Source organism: Colobus angolensis, unplaced genomic scaffold (genome assembly GCF_000951035.1).
Source record: "Colobus angolensis palliatus isolate OR3802 unplaced genomic scaffold, Cang.pa_1.0 Scaffold174, whole genome shotgun sequence".
In the NCBI taxonomy this organism is placed as follows: Eukaryota; Metazoa; Chordata; class Mammalia; order Primates; family Cercopithecidae; genus Colobus; species Colobus angolensis.
In genome coordinates, this window is record NW_012114866.1 from 4055486 (window position 1) to 4073207 (window position 17722).

At 37.6% G+C, this 17722-nt stretch overlaps 1 protein-coding gene across 1 annotated transcript in view; it reads left to right on the forward strand.

Annotated features, from left to right (window-relative positions):
• PICALM (phosphatidylinositol binding clathrin assembly protein) overlaps positions 1-17722 on the forward strand; it is a 112746-nt gene that overhangs the window by 29908 nt on the left and 65116 nt on the right. Inside the window, exons 2-4 of the mRNA XM_011938499.1 lie at positions 8297-8439; positions 13495-13570; positions 17456-17558. Of these exons, the coding sequence (XP_011793889.1) occupies positions 8297-8439; positions 13495-13570; positions 17456-17558 (322 nt within the window). The remainder of the gene's footprint in view (positions 1-8296; positions 8440-13494; positions 13571-17455; positions 17559-17722) is intronic.

The window sequence follows — 17722 nt, forward strand, 5'->3', positions numbered from 1 at the left end:
GTTTTTGGAGAGGGGAAGTGATCTCATTTTACCTGGCAGTTTTACAAATGGTAGAATTATTTTTACATTTCTGGTGGGGGGAGGGTTGCCTTTTTAAATTTATTTACATTTATGTTTTTAGACACAGAGTTTCACTGTGTTTCCCAGGCTGTAGTGCAGTGGCCGTTCATAGGCATGATTATAGTACATTGCAGCCTTGAACTCCTGGGCTCAAGGGATCTTCCTGTCAGCCTTCCAAGTAGCTGACTACAGGTGCATGTCACCATGTTCTACTCTATTTTTACATTTTCTAATTTTTACGTGTGTGAATCTTAGTCCATTCATGTTGCTAAGAACACGGTGACAGAAATAGCATATCTAGTTGTGCTAATACACTGATTTTTTTCCTACAGCTGCACTTTTTTTTTTTTTTTTTTGAGATGGAGTCTAACTCTGTTGCCCAGACTAGAGTGCAATGGCGTGATCTGGGCTCACCACAACCTCTGCCTCCCAGGTTCAAGTTATTCTCCTGCCTCAGCCTCCCAAGTAGTTGGGATTACAGTCATGTGTCACCACGTCCAGCTAATTTTTGTATTTTTATTAGAGATGGGGTTTCACCATGTTGACCAGGCTGGTCTCAAACTCCTGACCTTGAGTGATCCACCCTCCTTGTTCCCCAACATACTGGGATTACAGGCATGAGCCACTGCACCCGGGTTTTTATTTATACGTTAAAATAGGACTTTGACCTACCTTCCCCCCCCTCCCGAGATGGAGTCTCGCTCTGTTGCCCAGACTAGAGTGCAGTGGTGTGATCTCAGCTCACTGCGACCTCCACCTCCTGGGTTCAAGCAATTCTCTGCGTCAGCTTCCCAAGTAGCTGGGATCATAGGCATCCACCACCACGCTTGGCTAATTTTTGTACTTTTAGTAGATAGAGATGGGAATTCACCATCTTGACCAGGCTGGTCTTGAACTCCTGACCTCGTGATCTACCCGCCTCGATCTCCCAAAGTACTGGGATTCCAGATGTGAGCCATCATGCCTGGCCAGGACTTTGACTTACTTTGAGTGTGGGGTCTGGAGATTCCTTAAGGCTCATTTACCGTTGTGAGAGATTGAACTTGTGTTCAAAATACTGAGCTACTTCTGGCGTAGTGGCTGCCAAATTCTCAGCTACTTTACCATGCAACTCTTATTCTTTTTTGTTTGTTTGTTTAATTTTTTTCTGATGGAGTCTCGCTCTGTTGCCCAGGCTGGATGGCTATGGCTGTAATCTCAGCTCCCTTTAACCTCCGCCTCCTGAGTTCAAGCGATTCTCCTGTCTCAGCCTCCCAAGTAGCTGGGATTACAAGTGTGTGCCACCACACCTGGCTAATTTTTGTGTTTTTAGTAGAGACAGGGTTTCACCATATTGGCCAGGCTGGTCTCGAACTCCTGACCTCAAGTGATCTGCCCGCCTCAGCCTTCCACAGTTGTTGGGATTATAGGCGTAAGCCTCCACGCCCGGCCCAGCAACTCTTATTCTTGTACCACCTCTTCCTCACATCCTTGAGGAGATAAAGAATGTCATGGCTCTCCTTTCTGTGTTGATCATGATAATGTTCTAAAGGGTGTGGGATAAATTACAATACAGAATTGATGTGTGCTATGTGATATGAGAGGTACTACTTATAGTTCCTTTATAAAGTATTTTTCACTAACTGTTCATATATGACATAGTTGCTGAATCATTTTGGAAGTGTTCAATTCTTTATGCATCACCTTGTATTTGGGCAAATACAGTATATACGAGAAAATGTTACACATGTACAACTTTTTTTTTTTTAGACAAGGTCTTGCTGTGTTGTCCAAGTTGGAGTGCAATGTCATGATCACAGTTCACTGTAACCTTTAACTCTTAGGCTCAAGCTATCCTCCTGCCTCCCGCCTCAATCTCCACTACAAGCGCTAATTTAAAAAGAAATTTTGGGGCTGGGTGCGGTAGCTCACGCCTGTAATCCCAGCACTTTGGGAGGCCGAGGCAGGTGGATCACAAGGTCAGGAGTTCGGCCAAGATGGTGAAACCCCGTCTCTACTAAAAATACAAAAGTTAGCTGAGCATAGTGGGAGTTGCCTGTAATCCCAGCTACTCAGGAGGCTGAGGCAGGAGAATTGCTTGAACCTGGGTGGCAGAGGTGGCAGTGAGCCGAGATCGCGCCACTGCACTCCAGCCTGGGCGATGGAGTGGACTCCGTCTTAAAAAAAATTTTTTTTTTTTAGTTGGTTGCTGTGGCTCACGCCTGTAATCCCAGCCCTTTGAGAGGCCGAGGCGGGTAGAGCACGAGGTCAAGAGATGGAGACCATCCTGGCCAACATGATGAAATCCTGTCTCTACTAAACGAAAGTTAGCTGGGTGTGGTAGTGCGCCCCTGTAGTCCCAGCTGCTCAGGAGGCTGAGGCAGGATAATCGCTTGAACCTGGGAGGCAGTGGTTGCAGTGAGCTGAGGTCATGCCATGCTCTCCAGCCTGGCTACAGAGCGAGACTCCATCTCAAAAAAAATTATTTTATTTTATTTTATTTATTTATTTATTTATTTTTGTTGAGGATCTCCGTATGTTACTTAGGCTTGTCTCAAACTCTTGACCTCAAGCAATCATCTTACCTCGCTTCCCAAAGCACTGGGCTTACAGGCATGAACCACAATGCCTATCCTCACACATACAGTTTTAAAAAATGGAATTGTACTGTGTATTTTTCTTTGCTATGACTTTTGACTTAATATGTGGTGAACATTTTCTCCTGACAGCCATTTTTTGTGCCATGCATTCATTGGCCTCACAGTATTTCATGGTCAGACTGTAGTGTCATTTGATTAACTCTTCACTCTTGGATATGTCCGCTTAGTTTATGAATTAGGCCCCCTAGCTTCATTAGTATTGTTACAAAAGCCGTCTGATTAATCTTGTCAGTCTTTGTCATTGTATTCAGCGTTCCATATTCTGCCTTTAGTATTTCCCCAGTTATTAAAGTCCACTTAATATGTTGGTTAGATTTCTTAAGGTGTAAGCCTGTGAAGAGCATAGTTTTGGGAGTTAATTCTATTGGAAGTTATATAAAAATATAACACTGTGTTTCTCACAGAAGACCCCATAAACTTTACAAATAAAATTTTAACAGTTACATCTTAATTTGGACCATATTTTGTGATCCCTTTCATAGCTAATTGGAGTAAGAAATAAAACTGTTCATTGCATTTCCTAGACATTTGACATTTAAGACTAGGCAAATTTGCCTGTGTTTAACTTTGATTAGCCTATGTCTAATTTCAAGTTGCATAGTTTTGAAATACTTAATTTTGCTATATGAAAAAAAATTTTGGTGATACTTCATATAAAAGTTTCTTATCCTCTGGTTACTATTTATTGATGAATATTCTTTTTGTTTCTACTCCCACCAAGGAAAAATTACAAAGATTTGATAAGTGAAGCAAAATTTGATTAACCAGTTAATTTCTTTGCCTTCGAAATTAATTTTATCTTCAATTTTCTTTTTCTTTCTTTCTTTTTTTTGAGACAGAGTCTCGCTCTGTAGGCCAGGCTGGAGTGCAGTGGCACAATCTCAGCTCACTGCAACCTCCGCCTCCCAGACTCAAGCACTTCTCCTGCCTCAGCCTCCCAAGTAGCTGGGATTACGGTCATGTGCCACCATGCCCTGCTAATTTTAGTCTTTACTAAAAAAAACCATGTTGGCCAGGCTGGTCTTGAACTCCTGACCTCAGGTAATCCACCCACCTCAGCCTCCCAAAGTGCTGGGTTTACAGACGTGAGCCACCACGCCCAGCCATATCTCCAATTTTCTAGATGTCTAGATATCTCCAATTTTCTACAATTTTAGGTTGTAGATTTATGAGGGCAGTTGTTAAAAAAAGGTATCTTTCAAAATGACCTTTTTGAAAGGGATTACTAAATTTTATATGTATTACTGTGTTTGGCTAAATGATTGTGGTATATTGATTTAAAAACAAACAAACAAACAAATACTGATTTATGATTTAAGCCAGGCTTCTTTTTTAGAAAATCTTATTTGGGTATCAGTATGGTTTTGGTGTAGCCTAGTGAGTTTCTGTTTAGATGGGAACTTGAGAACTCTGCATTCTAATGGCGCAGGCCACTGGCTGGGTTGCCTGACTGATTGTAGAAGTGAACCCTGAGTGTCCTAATTTAAGTTTCTGAAGTTGATGAACTCTGCCTGGGGACATCTATATAGGCTGAAATTGGTGAACTGTGCCTGTTGGGAGAGTTTGTAAAGGCCTACACTGGGAATATGACTGTAAGATTAATGAAACCATTTGGTAACTGCTTACTTCTAAATTTTTTGTACTTTGTTAAAAGAAAGAAAGAAGACTTCCCCAGAATACAAAAATACTGTTTTGCATTTCACTGTTTTTCTATTGTTTTTGTTTTTAATTCGTTTTCAGCTGATGATATGTATTAAATTGGCTGGTTGAGCATTTACTTGGTGTATGTTTTAATGGATCCTTATCCTTAGCAAAAATTTAATTCTAGTCATTAATCTGTCATTTAGCTTCTGTGACCTTGCCTATGTAAATACAGTTAACATCAGCTTTATCTACCTCAGTCATTGTTTGTTGAAGGAGCGTGTGAAATAACAAAAGTGAGAGCATTTATGTTTGTATGGTGGGTATTGGTTCCTTCTGCTTTCTCTACATGGAAAAGTAATTGTCATTTCTATGGTAGGCTTATTTTTAGACCTATTGTCTTCATCCCCTTAAATATTGGAAATCTTTGTAAATTCTCACTCATACTTAAAGAACCTACGTACCATGTGGTACTTTTTTTTTCTTAGTGTGTGTGGGATTCAGAAATTGTTAATAATGAATAATCAAGAAGGTACTTCAGTTTTTGTATTCTTGACATAAATAATGAAAAGAAAATATAAGATCTGTCCTCATTTTGGTAACTTATTAGTTGCCAAGGGAAATTGTTACAGTTTTTGCTTTTTAAGAAATAGTATCTTCTGGATTGAGAGTGGGAAAAGCAGTAACTATTGAGAGTCCCATGATAAGTGTTAACTTTTGTTTGGAATAGTTTACTTTTGGTTAGTCAGAGGTGGGAAGAATATTTTCCTTCCTGTCATGGAGCTCAAACTTGAAAGCGTTTTCGGGGTACTATTGTATTAGAAACATTGTACAGATGAAAAATTATTGTATGGAGAAAATGGCTGAGTTAAATAGTGTGGGAAAGTGTATACTGCTAGTTTTATTCAATATCCTCCCCACCACACCTGTAATATTTGCATAACTTTGATTTTACATTTGGTCTGTTCTGGATTCGTAATCTCAGTGTGAATTCTTACTTCATTTTTCCTGTTTTATTATGTGTGAAGAATTTTTTTTTTTTTTTGAGCTTCTGGAGTTATCCTTCAGAATAACTCCAGTTTTTCTGTGATCAATACTAAAGCATACTATAGTTTTTAATAAGCATTATAGTAAAAACCTTCATTTGTTAGATCCTCTTTTAATTTGAAATTTGAAAATTTGCACATGTATTGGGCTCAGCTTTGTTTTTCAACCTTTTGGGAACAGCAGGTTGTACAGATAGTTGTAAGATGTTGATTTAACTTTTAAGGACACAATTTTGGATGCTTTTTAAAAAAGCATGTTAAGAGTACCCATATGCATACCAAAATGAATGTCTTAAAAAATATGACTGATCATTGTGTTTGAGGCACTGTTCTATAGGTCTTTGGGGATACAGCTGAGAACAAAAAAGTCCTGCCCGTATGGAACTTAACATTTTAATTGAGAGAGAAAGACATTAAACAAATTAAGATGAGTTTGATGGTAATAAATACTTTGGAGAGAAATAAGCAGAGTAGGGGGGATAATGAGGGTTTAGAGGTAGGGGAATGCCCAAGGCTCTGTTATTTTGCGTATTCAGGGAAGTTTATCTAATATGGCGACACTTTAGCAAATATCTATGGAAGTGACGGGAGCAAGCAGCGTAGGTATCTAGCAGAAGAGAATTCTAGGCAGAAGGAATTCTAGGAAACTTCAGGGAAGTTTATCTAATATGGCGACACTTTAGCAAATATCTATGGAAGTGACAGGAGCAAGCAGCGTAGGTATCTAGCAGAAGAGAATTCTAGGCAGAAGAGAATTCTAGGCAGAAGGAATTCAGACACCTGAATAATAGTGCTTGACATGTGGGAGGCATTGCAAAGAAGATGGCAGTGATGCAGTGGGGGGAAGAACAGATCACAAAGGGAATATAGTATGGATATATGTATGTATACATACACATACGTTTTGTAAATATATAGTACAGTATACATACACATCATGCGCCATGCACTATATAGTATTAAATTGTGTGTGTGTGTATCAAGTACTGTCATTGAAACTGAAGTCTAGTGTAATATGTTCAGTGCCATAGGCCGGTTATAAAGTGCTATGAAAATCTAGAGAAGGCAGAGATTAAATTCCATTTTTTACTCTCAGAAGTTGAAGCATGCATATTCAAGTTGGATTTACTGTTTCATTTTTGTTGCAAATAGTCTGAATTGTGAAAGCTTTGTGTCATTCTGCTGTTCCATGGGCACTCTGTTTGACTGCTTTGTTCTTTGTTCTTTAAGCAATATTGGCCATGGTAGTTGCTTATCTAAAATACATGTGTTTATCAAATATTAACTTGTATAATAATTGGACCTAGTAAAGGAAAAATTTTAAGTAAATGTTCATAGTTACATTGTCATTTCTTGCTAGCAATCAAGGCCAAGTTAGATCATTTGAATTCATATTTAATCATTATACAATCAAGATTAAAAGTGAACAAATTAATGAGTCATGAATAACTTTTTTCCCTTCATTGTAGTTACAGCTGAGACATTTATACATTATATTTTATATGTATTTTAAAAGTAAGACAACTCATTTCTTGGTTTTCTCCTCTGTTATATCTCTAAATTTGATTATATTATATTACATTTTTTTATTGAGGCAGAGTCTCACTCTGTCCCCCAGGCTGGAGTGCACTGGTACTATCTTCGCTCAGTGCAACCTCTGCCTCCCAGGTTCAAACAATTCTCCTACCTCCGCCTCCTGAGTAGCTGGGATTACCCATGCCCGCCACCAAGCCCAGCTAATTTTTTTGATATTATTAGTAAAGATGGGGTTTCAGCATGTTGGCCAGGCTGGTCTCGAACTCCTGACCTCAGGTGATACTCCCACCTCTCAGCTTCCCAAAGTACTGGGATTACAGGGGTGAGCAACCGCACCCATCCTATTTTACATTTCCTTCATTGAGTTTACCAATAGTATCTTTTTTTTTTTTTTTTTTTTTTTTTAGACGGAGTCTCGCTCTGTCGCTCGGGCTGGAGTGCAGTGGCTGGATCTCAGCTCACTGCAAGCTCTGCCTCCCGGGTTTACGCCATTCTCCTGCCTCAGCCTCCCGAGTAGCTGGGACTACAGGCACCAGCCACCTCGCCCGGCTAGCTTTTTGTATTTTTTAGTAGAGACGGGGTTTCACCGTGTTAGCCAGGATGGTTTCGAACTCCTGACCTCGTGATCCGCCCGTCTTGGCCTCCCAAAGTGCTGGGATTACAGGCTTGAGCCACCGCGCCTGGCCAATAGTATCTCTTAAACAGATTGTAGGTTACTGTTCTTAAGTTTTATTAAGAATCTTTTTTTCCAGTTCTCAGTATTACCTAGTTATCAACCGATCTGAGCTAATTCAGTAGAACTGAGGGGAGAGAAGGAGGATAAATATTTTGTATGAACAAACTGAGATCCAACTCAGTTACAGACCAGATCTCTGCCCTGTTATCTTCCTGTTGCAAAGACAGCATTCTAGGGTGGATGTTCATAAAGGTAGTTTGATCTTCATGTTGTTTCTTGTATGGATTTCTTTAAATAAGCTTTATTTAAAGAAAAATGTTAAATTTTAAAGAGATGAATAATACCAGTAATTTAACGGAGAGTTTTTAAGTAGTAAGGAAACGGAAGCTTCCTCAAAACCTTGCAACAATTCATTTTGAGATGACCAAAGTACTTGAGAGTTAATTATACCCTGAGGGAGTTTGATTTATTTTTTGGTATTGTCGATCATTTATGTGATTCTAGTTGGTACCCTGCTTCCTAGGTAGATGATGGTAGTCTCAGTTGCTCTTAATTGAGAGATTTTTAACAACATCTCCAAACTGTCTATTGCTGCTCCACTTTGTGTTAAATCTTTTGCCTGTTTGTATGCAAATCTCGTATTACCAATAAATTAAAACCAGAGAGGAAATTAATCATTTAAAAATTTTTTATTGCAGACTTAATTCAGTGCACAAATGAGATGAATGTGAACATCCCACAGTTGGCAGACAGTTTATTTGAACGAACTACTAACAGTAGTTGGGTGGTGGTCTTCAAATCTCTCATTACAACTCATCATTTGATGGTGTATGGAAATGAGGTAAGCAGAATTTTTAATGAACAAGTATACTGATGTGTTGACTTATTGTTAGCTAGCTTCTCTCACTGAAACTTCAGAAACAGCTTCCAGGTACAAAGGGCAAGGTACCTAGCCAGAAATATAGTTATAGACCCTGCAATTTGAGGAAAAATAGCCTATAAGCCAGAAAGCAAAAAGTGGATCAGAGCACAGAGGGCATCAATAATGGATCAAGAAGCAAAGATTAATGCCTAGAAATGGATTCCATAAGCATCCCTGGTTTTTGCTGGTCCTATTTATAGACTATGTATTTGTCTATATCCATTTGTTCTTTTATTATAGCCCAGTTAGATTTTTTTTTTTTTTTGATACGGGGTCTTGCTTTGTTGCCCAGACTGAAGTGCAGTGGTACCATCATAGCTCACTGCTACCTCAAATTCCTGGGCTCAAGAGACCTTCCCTCCTCAGCCTCACACGTAGCTGGGATTACAAGTGTGTGCCACTATACCAGGCTTATTTTTAAATTTTTTTTGTAGAGATGGGGGTCTTTCCATCTTGGCTTAGGCTGGTCTTGAAGTTCTGGGCTCAAGTGATCCTCCCACCTTCGCCTCCCAAAGTGCTGGGATTACAGGCGTAAGCCATCACACCCAGCTTTAGATTCTTGTCTGATCTCATGTAGTTGTTTGTGGAAGCACTTTGCCTACTTCAAAGCTGTGATATTTAGGACTAAGCTGGCATTTGCTGAGAGGGACTGATTGAAGAGTGCCTTCTTCAGCAGAGAGGTGTGTCTGAAGCCTTTGTTGCCTAAAAGACTAACAAATAAGATATATAAACTTTTGCAATTCTCTGTTTTGAGAGAATCATCTTACTTTCCATGATAGCCTAGCAGTTTTGGTTCATTTTCTCAGCTCGATAAACTTATTTGTAAAATTGTATTAACAGGAGCTTTTCAAGATCATCTGAGTAGAACTAGATAAATCTTCATTGGTATGTGCCTTAGAAAAATGCAGTCCAGGAGGATAACCCTCTAGAGATGAGAAGAACTTTAGTCATTGGTACTAGTTTTCTGAGCATAATGACTTACTGACATCCATCACGTCATGTGTTATTTTGGGCTTTTCAGTATTGAAATTATTTTTTGACAACTACCAATATAGCATTATTAAAGTTCAAAATTAAAGCAGGAATTTACCCACAACTTTATTATTCCGACACTTCTTACTATTGGCACATTTTGGTCTTCCCTCTGTTCTTGTCCAAAAGTATTTGTGTTTTTTAAATGGCTATAATCATAATGTAGATAAAATATATTTAGCTTTTTATATAATATCACACTGTCAACATCACCATGTTGTATTTTTTTATCATCTTTAATAACTGTGTAATTGATCATATAGTTCACAATTTTTAAACTGTTTTCCTTGCTAGAAATTTAGTTTTCTGATTCATTGTTATACCACCACATTGAGTGGTTTTATTTGTAGTTTTTAATTTTTAAAAATTATTTCCCCTAAGTGTTACCTGAAATGTGATTACTAAGTCAACAGACATGACCATTTTTAGGACTTATGTTAGTTGCTTTCTAATACATTATAACTAGTTTATATAGCTAATAGAAATGTTTGGCTATATTAGCTTAAATGTAACTTGTAACATCTTAACTAGGGTAATAGTTTTTACTTCTGGCAGGAATATATTTAGTTAAGATTATTATTTTTCTGAAGAATTCCAAATGTGTATGTACTTTTCTTATCCGTCTTTATTTATTTGATGTAGTTTATTTTTTAAAAAGAAAAAGCCACAAATACAACCACCTACACTGCCAGATAAGGTATCAATAATGGCTTTTAGAGGCTGTAAATAAGGTAATTGATAGTACTAGAGGCAAAATGTTAGTAAAGACAAAACAGAAAGTTGACAGTCATTTCGTAGAATTGATTGACAAGGGGAGAAAGATGGCATTTTAGTGTTTTTTTGATAAACTCATGTTTAGCTTCCTCTAGGTAGTTAAAGCAAATTCCATGCTCTGTTCATTTTTTATGCTAGTTTGTACAACCTTCAGGTGTTCCCATTGGCAGATGCCATTAATTTGTTAGAGGCTGTACATAGGATTTCACTATGCTGTGGTGACTGGAATACCATGGAGTGATGGTTCTCAAAACTGAGTGGGGAAGGGGATGATTTTTTTTTTTTTTCCCTTAGGGGACATTTGCCACAACTGAAGGGGGTTGCTACTGGTATCTAGTAGGTAAAGGCCGGGACTGCTTCAGAACATCATATAATAATGCACAGAATAGACTGGGTGCAGTGGCTCATGCCTGTAATCCCAGCACTTTGGATGGCCAAGGTGGGCAGATCACCTGAGGTCCGGAGTTTGAGACCAGTGTGACCAACATGGTGAAACCCTGTCTCTACTAAAAAATACATAAATTAGCCAGGCGTGGTGTCATGCACCTGTAATCCCAGCTACTCAGGAGGCTGAGGCAGGAGAATCACTTAAACTCAGGAAGCGGAGGTTACAGTGAGCGAGATTGCGCCATTGCATTCCAGCCTGGGCAACAGAGCGAGAGACTCGGTCTCAAAAAAAAAAAAAAGAAAAAAAAAATTGTGCACAACAGTCCCCAACAACAAAGAATTATCTGATTCAGTGTCAGAGTGCTCAGGTTGAGAAACCTGGCCACAGAGAAAAAATCTCAAAAGGTTAAGGCTGGGTGAGCATTGTGTTATAGACCCTTGACACCAGGCAAGTAGGTACTTCTATACCATTGTTCAGTTACCAACTGGGTGACTTGGGTAAGTCACTTCTGGAGCTTCCTCAATAATATGATAGTATCTTCATGGTAAATAGAATTGACCAAGGCTCTTACTGTAGTATGACAAGTTACAGGTGATTAATACATGAAAATGTAGAGTTAAAAATTTGTAGATGAAATTAGAAAAGAGACGTATGGAACCAAGCATGGATTTATTATAAAGTATTTAATACCATTTTGGGTAATCTGAAATATGTTCTTTAAATATTTTGTTATCAAAAGTTTCTGATATACACAATGGTAGAGTGAATGGTGTAACAAATGCTTATGTACCTAATCACCCATCTTCCACATTGCCATTCTTTAAATGAAGTTTTAGGATAATCCATTTCAGGTTACTGCTTATGACCCAAAATGGGAACCTATGAAGCCTTATTACTTGCCAGATTGTTGGCATAGTGCTCAATTTAATACCATTTTGAATAGCATTAGGATGCTGTTGAAACCAAAACCACAACTTGATTAAAGCCATGTATGTCTTTGCAGCTAAATATGATGAAGGTAGAAAGGACTAATAAAATGAAAAGGAAAATTTATTATCTCTAAAATCATGAATGAAATGGCTTGGTAGACTAAATTATTTACATTAATTTAGAATGCAGAGGTAAAGAAGAGTCTTATCAAAATCTATTAAAATCATAGTCTAATATTGTCTTACGATATTTTTATGACTTTTTGAAACACTATTTTAGGATAATTGTGAAATACGAGTCTTCAGTTTACAAATTGGTTTTCAAAATCCTGGTTTGTTAGTTTGGGGTGATCTCAGTTGAACAAGACTGATTTGGGGGCCGGGCACAGTGGCTCACACCTGTAATCCTGACACTTTGGGGGGCCAAGGCGGGAGGATTACTTGAGTCCAAGAGTTCCAGACCAGCCTAGGCAGTGTAGTAAGATGTTGTCTCTACAGAAAATTAAAAATGAAATGTGATCTGGACGTGGTGGTGCATGCCTGTAGTCCCAGCTACCTGGGGGCGAGGGTGAAGAGTGAATGGTGGGTGGTGCTTCGTGCTGAGATGGTAGGATTGCTTGAGATCAGGAGGGTGGAAAGCTGTGATCACACCACTGTACCCCAGCTTGGACGACAGAGCAAGACCCTGTCTCAAAAAAGGGGAAAAAAAAAAAAGGACTGATTTCGGAGGTGATGGTGTACATCCTAGTTGATTATTAGCCTCTGCATGCATTAAAAAAAGAAGAAGAAAGTAAAGGAATCCTAAGAAGTGAAATTGAAAGGCATTTCTTTAGCTGTTTAGAGGCTGTATGTAAAGGAGACTAATGTTATTTACTATGGTAAGCTCTTCAGAGAGCATTTTGGCAGTATTGAGAAGGTGAACTTTTACATATGTGCTGGCCTAATAATTCATCCCTAAGTATATATCCTGATAAACGAATATACTTATGCATGGAGACCAAGAACAAAGATGTCAATAAAACTTTGTTAATAATAGTGAAAATTAGAAAGTATATCCGTGCTAAATAAATGGATTTATAATGATGTATTCATTGGAATATTAGAACATCGTTTAAAATGAAATGTTAAGTGGGGTAATTCTTAGGGAAAGGTTGAGTTAAAGCACATTGCAGAGTAAGTACACTATGATACTTGTGTAAATTTAAAATAGAAAGCAATTGGATAGTTTATAGATACTTGTATATCTAATAAAATGGTGAAAACCTGTGTGAAAGCAATGTGTACTTGTTTCAGAAAAGTACTCACTTCCAAAGAGGGAGGGAAGGGAGATTGAAGGTGTGGGTCTTCAATGGAGGCTATAATGTTTTGATTTTATATAAGAGCTGAAGTGAGCATGTGAATTTGTTTAATCTGGACAGTGGGTAAGAGGATCTCTGTTGCTTTCTTGTGTGTTTAGAAGTATTTTGTGTTTTTTTTTAAAGCCAAAACTTTGGTATACCAGATGGCTGTTTAAAATACAGATGCCACCTAGAAATGATTAGCCATAGTTTTAGTATGCTGTAATAAAACCCAAACTACTGGTTCCACTGCCTATTTGCTTTTATTATTTTGGCTTAATACTATAATATATCTTTGGGAATTTGGCTGTAATAAATTCTCGCATGCTAGTGAAAAATATGTATTATGTTTCTAGGTTTGGTAACTAGTTAATGGGAGGAATAGTGAGGATGAGAAATTTAAACTAGATAAGCTTAATGGAATGCGTTAACCATAACTTTTCCTCCTAATTTTCGAATTAGAGTTTGTGAGATGGCAGTACCTTAATATGATGTAATTATTTTTTTTTTCCAGCGTTTTATTCAGTATTTGGCTTCAAGAAACACGTTGTTTAACTTAAGCAATTTTTTGGATAAAAGTGGATTGCAAGGTAAAGATAACTTTTTCATTATAGAAAATCAAAAGAATGACACCCACATGATGATTACTCTGGAGTAGAACTCTGTCTTTTAGAACATGTGCTACTTTAAACCTTATATTTTAGTGAAGGTTGTAGGAAAGAAAAAACTATCTTTTAATTTGAATTAATATTTATTTGCCTACCAGATACTCAGAGCTCTCTGAGAGGTAGTACAGAATAGTTATTTGAGAGCATGAATTCTGGAGCTGGACTGTCTGGGTTTGAATCTTATCTTTGCCACCTACCAGCTATGTGAACTTGGGCAGGTTACTTCTGCATCAGTAGAATCGAGTAATAGTGATAGTACCTACCCAATAAGATTGTCATGAGACTTAACCTAGTTAATTACTACAAAGTGCTTAGAACAGTGCCTGGCACACAAGACATGCTTTGTAAGGCCAGGTACGGTGGCTCATGCCTGTAATCCCAGCACTTTGGGAGGCTGAGGCAGGTGGGTCACTTGAGGTCAAGTGTTCGAGACCAGCCTAGCCAACATGGTGAAACCCCATCTCTACTGAAAATACAAAAATTAGCCAGGATTGGTGATGCATACCTGTAATCCCAGCTACTCAGGAGGCTGAGGCAGGAGAATCACTTGAACCCAGGAGATGAAGGTTGCAGTAAGCCAGGATCATGCCACTGCGCTTCAGCCTGGTTGACAAAGCTAGACTCTGTCTCAAAAAAATAAACAAACAAAAAAGAAATGCTGTGTAAATATTTGCTTTCATTGTTATTGTATTATTTTATGTTCATTCCAAGAAATGTAGTTGGAGTATTACATGTTTTAGTAGCTAAAGTGAATATAATTTATTAAGATAAATTGTTCGTTTATATTCTTTTTTTCATATTCATTCATAAGCTGTTTTCTTTTCTTTCTTTTTTTTTTTTTTTTGAGACAAAGTCTCATTCTGTCACCAGGCTGGAGTGAAGTGGCATGATCTTGGCTCACTGCAACCTCCGCCTCCCGGGTTGAAGCAATTCTCCTGCCTCAGCCTCCCGAGTAGCTGAGACTACCCGAGCGTGTCACCACGCCCAGCTAATTTGTGTATTTTTAGTAGAGACGGGGTTTCGCTGTGTTGGCCAGGATGGTCTCCATCTCTTGACCTCATGATCTGCTTACCTCGGCCTCCCAGAGTGCTGGGTTTACAGGCGTGAGCCACTGCACCTGGCCTGTTATTTTTTATTTAGTAACTTGAAATGGACATAATGTGGTTATAGCTGTCCATGCACATTGTCATAATGGGATCTGTTTTTACTTAGTTCTATAACTAGGCTGTTAGCATTATAGAATGTCAGCTTTAGGGAGAACCTCATAAAGGATATGCCAAATGAGTTGGGAATATTCAGTAGTGAAGCTCAATCGGGAAGTGTCTTTAGAGAAGGTGAGGTTTATGCTGGGCTTCAAGGGAAAAATGAGAAGATGAGTTGGCTTAAGCACGGGTACACAGGTACAATACATGGATGTGAAAGTAAGCACAGATACACAGATGTATATGGATGTGAAAGTCATTCACATGGATATGAATATTGAAGATTTATAGAGCAAATGAATGTGAAGAGAATATATGTGAATGGTGTATTTGAGAACATGTAGTGGCAGATAGCCCTCAAGAAGCTGTTCAGAGCCATAATCAAGCACAGAAATATTTTATATAGTTGGAATTTCATAATGCAGTAGAGAGAGGAGGGGAGAGAGAATTACGTGTTACAAGGAAAGCATCATAGCTTAGTCAAGTTAGATCAGAGTAAACCAAATCTTGAAGATGCTGAGACTGTTTCAGTTGTTGTTCTTGTTATCTAGTGTAGAGTTAATGAGGGCCTGAACTGTGGTTCTTCTGGAGGTGTCAAAAAAAAAAAAGATCAGTGGAATTGTTTTGTGTGTGTGTGTGTGTGTGACTGGCTGTATTTGAGTTTGGAGGTGTTCAGTCCAATACTTGTTTCCCTTTGGTAGGTGCAAGTATATACTTGCTTAAAATGAATTTAATACCCTATCTTCCAAACATTCTAGAAGACCAGTAATCTATACATAGGACCCAGTGTTACAAAATGCATTATATTTTAATAAGAGTTATAGTGCTCTAACTTAAGGAAAAAAATTAAAACAGTAGACCCCCCCTCTCTTGAAAAAATATTTTCTTTTTCTTTGAGACAGGATCTGGTTCTGTTGCTGAGGCTGGAGTAAAAGAGGCCGGGGCTTGCTCTGTCACCTAGGCTGGGTGCAGTGGTGTGATCATAGCTCACTGCAGCCTCGAACTCCTGGCTCAAGCAGTCCTCCGTTCAGCCTCCCGAGCAGCTGGGATTACAGATGTGCACCACTATGCCTGGCAAATTTTTGTATTCTTAAATATTTTGTAGAGATGGGCTCTTGCTCTGTTGACCAGGTTGGTCTTGAACTCTTGGTCTAAAGCGATCCTCGTAAGCCTCCCAAAGTGCTGGGATTACAGGCATGAGCCACCACACCTGGCCTGTTTTTGAAATCTTAAACAGAAGCCAGATATATATTATAGATAAAAATGGAGTGTCTCTATTTTCAGGGGCATGGAAGAAACTGCCTGCTCATCCTTTAATTTTCACTTCCTACCTCAGTCAGTTCATTTTAACTTTAAAAGCGTATGAAAAACAAGATGCAGAGTACTGCTCTAGGCACAGTTTATGCATATATCCAAGTAGGGTTTTGTGTTGTATTAACAACTGATTTCTCATTTTCTTAAGATGGAAATTAAGCAATTCTAGTGATAAGATTTTAATAATTTCACTCTTTTTATGTAGAGGAGAGGTTGAGCCTTGAAGGATGAGAGGTTCTTTACCCTCTTAGGATGGGATATAGTAGATAGAACCATATGAATTGAAGAGCTGAGGAATGTGAGCATGTGAGCATGTAACACCTGATCTGTACAGTAGTAGGTATGAAGTCATATGAGAACAATATTTTTTTTTCTATTTTGTTCACTGATTTTTCTCCACTGGTACTTAATAGGCACTCAATAAATATTTTGCTAAATAAATGAACTGGTGATGTTGAAATCCAGTTAGTTTACATTTTGGATGGTTTTGGTATTGTCTTTTAAAAGTAGCAAAGATCAAGTAATTTAATTTGTTAGATGAATGTGAGTTAAAATGGGTTCACTTTGCAATGAGGAGCAAAAATTTATAGACTTCCTTGAGCCAGGCAATAATTAAACACAAAGTTTTTGGTGTTTTTTAAAAATAATACTGATTAGATTTTATGTTGCTGAAGTTTTCAAATCAAGAACATGATGAAACAGTCTTAAAATGATTTATGTATTCATTTAGAAATTTCATTGAAAACATATAAATTGTTTTGGTTACACCCTAAACTTGCATATTGCCATTTGTTATATTAGACAGTAATTTTTTACACTTTTTATAAGGTTGGCACATATAAGTTATGGTTCTAAATACAGCTAAAGATTTTAGGAATATAAAAATTATATGAAGTTGCTTGATATTTTGAGGAATGGGATTGTGGTTCCATAGGATGTTAAATTTGAGTTGTGAGATTATCAAGTTGTATAAAAGGACATGTTTTTCTAATTCCTGATGAATAAAGAATAGGAATATTGAAAGAAAGAAAAGAAACTTCTTATTTTGGTGAAGGTCTAAGGAAGAGTTTTTTTTTAAGCTACACTTATCTGATTTAAATATGAAACCTTAAGAGAATTTAATGGTAATGTTATTAATAAGTTACTTAATTTACATCACTAAATTGAATTGGGATACCAAGACATTATAGCCATTGAATACAATGAGTTGTTTTTCGAGGAATATTGGGATTTTTAGTCATTTATAAAAACTTGTTTCTTTTTTTTTTCTTTTTTTTTTTTTTTTTTATAAGATATGGTATGTCTACATTTATTAGGCGGTATAGTAGATATTTAAATGAAAAAGCAGTTTCATACAGACAAGTTGCATTTGATTTCACAAAAGTGAAGAGAGGGTGAGTTAAGCTTTTTTTGGCATCTAATTGATTTGAATTTTTAAAAATGTAAAACATAGGAGTACTAGATTATGAATTACGAAATTTAAGCCAGTTTTAAAAGACGAACCTCATTTTTCTTTGATGAGGTATATCAAGTACTTTTTGTGGTAGGATTTGTTTTT